This window comes from Crocuta crocuta, unplaced genomic scaffold (genome assembly GCF_008692635.1).
Source record: "Crocuta crocuta isolate KB4526 unplaced genomic scaffold, BGI_CrCroc_1.0 scaffold72, whole genome shotgun sequence".
Classification (NCBI taxonomy): domain Eukaryota; kingdom Metazoa; phylum Chordata; class Mammalia; order Carnivora; family Hyaenidae; genus Crocuta; species Crocuta crocuta.
This window is the reverse complement of record NW_027529427.1, coordinates 2,515,079-2,521,577: the sequence shown is the minus strand read 5'-3', so window position 1 is coordinate 2,521,577 and position 6,499 is coordinate 2,515,079. Positions and strand designations below refer to the sequence as shown.

The 6,499-nt window shown below is 53.2% G+C and overlaps 1 protein-coding gene across 7 annotated transcripts in view; it reads right to left on the bottom strand.

Moving 5' to 3' along the window:
• CHD4 (chromodomain helicase DNA binding protein 4) overlaps window positions 1–6,499 on the bottom strand; it is a 32,898-nt gene that overhangs the window by 25,723 nt on the left and 676 nt on the right. For 4 of the 7 annotated variants that reach the window (XM_077759123.1, XM_077759124.1, XM_077759125.1 and 1 more), the window contains exons 2-9: window positions 6,032–6,209; window positions 2,356–2,477; window positions 1,916–2,131; window positions 1,582–1,700; window positions 1,216–1,457; window positions 840–967; window positions 461–596; window positions 130–308 (exon numbers count right to left, since the gene is read on the bottom strand). In XM_077759123.1, the coding sequence (XP_077615249.1) occupies window positions 130–308; window positions 461–596; window positions 840–967; window positions 1,216–1,457; window positions 1,582–1,700; window positions 1,916–2,131; window positions 2,356–2,477; window positions 6,032–6,131 (1,242 nt within the window). In that variant the 5' untranslated portion in view covers window positions 6,132–6,209. The remainder of the gene's footprint in view (window positions 1–129; window positions 309–460; window positions 597–839; window positions 968–1,215; window positions 1,458–1,581; window positions 1,701–1,915; window positions 2,132–2,355; window positions 2,478–6,031; window positions 6,210–6,499) is intronic. The other 3 variants (XM_077759127.1, XM_077759128.1, XM_077759129.1) reach the window with 2 other exon arrangements.

Sequence of the window (6,499 nt, the reverse complement as noted above, 5' to 3'; positions counted from 1 at the left end):
TCATATCCATCATTTTTTTTTAATGTTTCCCAAACTCCACACCAGCAACACCACCCAAGCCCGAAAGATCTTTATCACCCCACCCTTTCTCTTGAGGGTTCCAAAAAGCCGCAATGGCCAGGTACTCACACAGTGTGGGCAGCTCCACTTGCCCTCGGGAGCCTTCTCCATATCCGGATCCAGGCAGACCATGTGGTAAGCTCGGGGACAGGTATCACACAGGATGATCTCACCGCCTTGCTGGCACACCTCGCAATAGTCCTGGTGGTCTGTCTCATAACCATCCACAGCAGTCACCTCCTCCTCGCCTGGGCAAGGAAGAGGGAAAGCCCAGTTATTAGAAAAAAACTACCTCCCCCCACCCCCTCTAAAATAAACCAACTCCCATCTCCTTAGGGAGATTCTTCCCCAGTCATCCCCACCCCATCCCATCACACACAGATACAAAAAAGAAACACACCTTTCTTCTTCTTTTTAGTGGTTCGGAGTTTCTTGCGGCTGCGGCTACTGCGGCTGGTGGAACCATCGGAAACAGAATAGCTATTGATACTGGCATCATCGAAGTCAGACTCCACATCTAAGTCATCATCCTCACTCTGGCAGAATAAAAAAGGAGGTCAGAGGTTAAAGCCAACGTGAAGGAGAGTGCTAGGGAAAGGACTCCTCTTTTACTAGGGGTGCTAGAATCCCAGCAAGAACTATCATATAAGAAGCCTAGTCCCCTTGTTCTGTGGCCAACTCTCCCCATTCTTACATGCCTACAGTGAGGGCTGGACCCCAACAAGGTGGCGCCCTATCAGACACGGCACCCTCCCGGACAGGATGGCCTGGGCTCTCACCGAGGATCTCTTACGCTTAGAACCAAAACCTCCCAGCTTGATTTTCAGGGGAGCTACTTTCTTGGGTTTAGGCTTCTTGGCATCAGGTACACGAGGGCTGCCCTTGGGCTTCCTCCGAGCATTGGGACCTAAAACCAGAAGAGCGCAATAAGATCGTACAATCCAAATGTACAGTAAAGGGCAGAAAATGGGAAAGACAGTAAAGTGGCCTCCACCTAAGCTGGTTTCCCTGTGTCCAGCTTCCCAAGCTTCCCGCCTAAATCCAAGATTCATTCCTCCCTCCCACTTCTATCTTGAGGCTGACAAAACAGCATCACCACACTTTCTCGGTCTTCAATATCCCAAGCCCACATAGTCCCACTGGGTCCCATTTCACCTTTGCCCTCCTTGGTCTTGGCCTTGCGGATAGGCACCTCCACAGGGGGAGGAGGTGGTGCAACTTCAGTGGCCGTCACCATGCTCTCCACCACAGCCACCGCAGCCGCTGCCGCCGCCGCCACTGATGCCCCAGAACTGCCTTTGAAGGGGTTGTTGGTGCTGAACTCACGCCACTTTGCACCCAAAACCATCATCATCTTGGAGACAGCAATCTTGGGGTTTTTGGCAGCAATGAGGGGTCTGGTGGAGAAATGCACAAGAACAGCAAAGAGGGAAAAGGTTAAGAATAAAAGAGGGAGAAAGAGAAGTGAGAAGAAACTACAGAAGCATTCTCCTTCCCCAGCCCCCAGGCCCTCCTGTTCACCGGACAAACTGGCTGAAGGCCTTGTAGTTGGTGAGGGTGCGATAATCCTCCTCTGAGAACACATGGTCAATGTCTTCCATGCCCCAGTCTTCCAGGAGCTGAGCGGAAGATTTAGGCTCCTGCAGAGAGAGCGAGGTCAGAGAGCTGGCATCCAGCGCCCACACTTGCTCAGGGAAACAGAGATGAAACAAAAGACTGCAAGACCAGGGGAGGGGAGCTGAGAGAAAATCATCATAAACAAGGAGAGAAAACATTCTACGGGGCAGTGCGGTGTCTGGGCCACGAAAGACAGCAGTTGAGAGCGAGCATGGGAAGAGGACGGAGACCCAGGTACCTTTGAATCATCATCATCGTCATCCTCCTCCTCTTCCTCCTTGCGCTTGGATTTGCTTTTCTTCTCTTTCTTAGGTCCAAGCTTCTTCTTCTTCTTCTTGCCAGGGGTATAGTCGCTGCCCTCACTGTCTGAGCGCAGAGCCACCTCTTCCTCCTCCTCCACAAACTCCGGCCCCTCCCCAGAGCTGTCCCCCAGCTGCCGGCATAAGAGCATACGCTGGAGCAGGGAAGGGGGAGAGGGAGACAGACACACACATGCTACACACATGCTGACCTCAGGACAGCGCTGAGGCCCATCCCCAGGACCTGGCCCACCACTCCAGAAGAAGAAACAAATGCCGCCGCCGCCACCCCACCCCTCCCCCCTGCCGGCCCCTCAACCTTTCACAGAGCTCCTCCCTTCTTCCTCCTGTTCCCCAAAACATCCAGTCACCCACTCACCTCCTTTTTTTGGCGCTTGCTCTTAGGGATTTTAGGGTCCCGAGGTTTCTTAGGCTTTTTCTTCTTCTTGAGCTTTGGAGTCTCTGCTTCTGACAAATCCTCTTCTGGGTCCTCTTCGTTTTCTACACATAGTTGGCAGAGAAAGGTAGGTAGAGAAAAGATCAATAGCAAAAGGTTAGAGCCTAATCCAGAGGCTTTAGACTTTATTCCCCCACCTCTTGTCCCAGATTCCACTGAAGAGAACTGCTATACTCTCCACAGAAGGAAGCTGATACTCAGGACAAAAACAGACAAAGAGAGAGCTGTATATACCCGAAATAGGCCTGCCAGGCCAGAGCAGGCCCACCTCGGGCAGCTGTCCAGACCCCTGCCTCCTTTCCCTCATCCCCAACAGGAGTCCTCTATACGTTCACCAGTGCAGCTGAATCAAGCTGCTGAGAATTAACCAAATAAAAGGAATAGGTCTAGCTCTCCTGTAACTGGCCACCAAGTATTCTATAAACCAGGGAATGAGAAGGAAAGGTCCTACCCGGAAGGCCAAAACCAAAACAATACACTTTCACCACATTCCCAAAATGGTTATCAGTTCAGGGGTCCCATGAACCACACCCTTCACCACCCACCAGAACCCCCCCAAGCCCCAGGCTCAGTTTCCAGCCGTATCACACCCACTCTCAAACAGAATTCCCTTTCCCCATCTCCAGCTCCACTGTTCCTCCCAGCTTCTCCTGGGTCAGTAGCCTCTTCTCCCCAGGGGCCCAAATCAGCCCAGCTGTCACCATCTCCTCCACACACACACACACACACACACACACACACACACCCATCCTCCTCCCATCTGGCTCCACCTCCTCCCCTGGCTGGGAGCACACACAAAGCCTAGGGTAATACTGAGAGCTCCTGGGCAGGGATAGGTGGGAAGGGGCACAGAAGGGGAGGAGAAGGCCAGGAGGCAGCTTCCTTTGTAACTAACACACATTCACACCAGCTCCCTCCTCCCTCCTCTCTCTCCTTCTTCCTAAGCCACCCCCGCCCAGGGAGGGGGGAGTGGAGAAGGGAGTGGAGAGAAGGAGGGAGTGCCTCACCCACTGAGGAGAGGGAAAATGGCTCCTGACCGCAGAAGCCAGCCCAGGGCACCCAGCTGCCAACATAGGACAGACAGGAAGTAGCAAAGGAGGGGGGTGGGGTTGAAAGAGGTAGCCGGGGAAAGACTACCTTCACAAAGACTTCCCAAATTACTACCTGGCCCTAGGTCCACATGCCACTTCTCCTAACACCTATTCTGGGATGACAGTTCTCAAGAGGCCACTCTAATGTCCTAGACAAGGAAACCCAAGACAAACATGAAGGTAATACTACAACAGGAACAAGATTACTCCCTCAATCCTCATAATTTTTTCAATCATCAGAGCTAAGATTTAACAAAGGCTCAACAGAGCTGTGGTCAGAACATAAAACCTCAAATTTTTGGTATCCAAAAGATTTACATTGAGAAATAGGAAGCCACCAGAAGTCTCTGAAACTCAGTTTCCCACTCATCACCTACCTTCCCCAAGAGTCCAAGCAATAGATCCTAAACCACTTCTCACGGATTAGAAGTAGCCACCCATCCAACATATAGGAGTGATGTCTACACTGAGGAAAAAGGAGCAGCACCTGGACAGTGCTGGACAATATGCTTCCTTCAATCCTACTCATGCTCTTCGCTCCTGACCCCCCCAGAACTAGCCCTAAAGTGCTTCTGGCTCCGCCCTTCTCGAGCAAAGCAGATACTAGGGAACATGAGACATTAAGCTTGACAAAGCACCATCAGCCTCCCCCCACTCAGCCCAGGATCAGGCCAGGCGCAAGAAAGCCCCTCCCATTCCCTTGGGAATGGAACACCACCAGCCTGGATCTCACCAGAAACAACCATTTTCTTAAGCCTTCTCCCCAGCAATCCCTAAGTCGCCCCCATCACTAATCAGTTACATCTCTCAGTTCCTCGTCTTCCTCATCTCCATAAAAGCTGGAGCTGGGCACAAGGACAAACCCATGCAAGTGAAGGGGACACCAATCCACATAAGACCCCCAAACTTCTCAGGCAGATAACGTGCTGACATGACAAGTGGCAAAGTGGCTGAGACATAAAAGAAGATTTGGGAAAGGGGCAGGAATGGGGTGTGGCAAGCGGAAAAACTGGGTCATGCTACAGCTTGGGGCAGAGTTCACCCTCGGAGCCTGCACAGCTCCCAATCAACATGGGGGGGCAGCCCCAGACCAAAGGCCCAATGGGAAGCCAAGATGTGGAACCAATATTGGCTAGAGAGCACTAGTCTACTCCTCTCACCCCTCACAGAAAGGATCAGATCAGGTTACCAATACCACCACCCCACCCCCACCTTGGGCAACAGCACAGAAATTTGCCACCTTGCCCTACACTGTGATGAGACTCCAGCCTAAGTTTCTCATCCCAACAGCTGAAGGAGACTCAGTAACACGACTGCCCCTCTCCAAAGAGGCCTCAGATTCAAACGAAGACTTTCCACTCAGAAAATGCCAAATGTAGAAACCTCTTTCCCAGACCACCACAACTTGCTGCTGGAGCTAAGAAAAAAGGCAGAAGTGAAAAATGTTCGACGGGAAACAAAAACGGGACCAGCAGCAGGCTCCGGAATTAAAAGAAAAATGAACATAGCAGAGAGAATAAAGAAACGGCATGTTAAAAAAAAAAAAAAAAGGTGGAAAAGAAAGGTCAAGGAAACAAATGGGTGACTTAGCTAAGGGCTCTGAAAAAGGAAAGACAAGCGAGAGCAGAGACATCCACTTAGATGCATGACATCAATCATCGTTTGAGAACAGGCATAGGGCTACTCCAATCAGGCAAGATGGTTATAACCATACGAGTTTGGCCAGTCCAAGGAGCCACCCCCAAACAGACAGAACAACCCCCAACACACCTACACAAACACTTCAGGCCACCAGCCCAAACCCCAGACTACCTGCACAGAGGCAGAAGCCTCTAGGAAAAAAGCCTGGATTATTTCCACTTGCCAGAGGAAGGGGGTGCTCCCTAGTATAACCTTCAGGCTGTGACATTCCTCCCTAGCCCCCATCATTTCCCCACTAGAAACATTCCAGCAATCTGCAGGCTAAAAGCGCTCTACATCCCAGCTGAGGAGCGCAATTCAAACTTCACACAGTTGAGACAGCACAGAAAACCGGTAACTGATCAGAAGCTAAAAATAATCAGATAGAGAGTAACGAGCACTCCCTCTCTCCTTTCCACGGCAGCAACCACAAGATCCAGCTAACACAGATGCCCGGCTGGCCTCCAACAAGCAGCCCTCAACACCCACCCACACCCTGCCTCCCGCGGTCCCAACCACCTGCATTTCTCCAAGGACCCACACCAGGTAAGGTCTGCCAGCCCGGAGAGCTCCCTCAACGGGGACCTGCACAGCATTCCTGAAGACAAGACAGTGCAGCAAGCTTGCATCTCGGTCCCAGAGCCCAGGAGGCACATGGCTTCCACCCCCTCCCACAAGAGCTCCGCAGAAGGGAACCACTCCCTTCGGATGCCCTCCACCTCAGACTCTGCAGAGAGAGAGAGAAAAACTCAACCATGCCTCACCAGAGTCGCTAGGGAGGGCCCAAATGCCTCCTTCCTGCCCTGGGCCCTGGGGGAAGATGTTACCTGGGTGGGGTGGGGGTAGGCTGTTGTTCAAAAGTGCATCCATATCCTCCTCCTCGCTGCCCGCCGAGCAGGGGGACGGGGAGCCCAGGCCCGACGCCATCCCCTTCCGCTCCCGGCCAGGGAATTGGCCCAGCTGCTCCTGCCTGCGGCCTGGGGCCCTCTACACTGGCCCGAGTCACTGTGCGGGGGAGGGGGGGAAGAAAGAGAGAACAGTCAGTGACGCGCACTGTCCCCCTCCCCCACACCCACCCGCTCTTTCCGCCCACCACCACCAGCGGCCCCCCCATCCCAGCCACCCTAGCAGGGCACCCGAACCACTCAGGCTGAACTTAGTTCCACACTCCTCGAGGGCAGCCCGGAAGCCGGCTCCCCAACTGGAGCCCCCCAGATGAGCGGGAGCGACGCCCCCGAGGGCAGGCTGGTGCAGGCGTGGGGAGGGGAGAAACCGGGCTGGACTGAGCAGGGTGG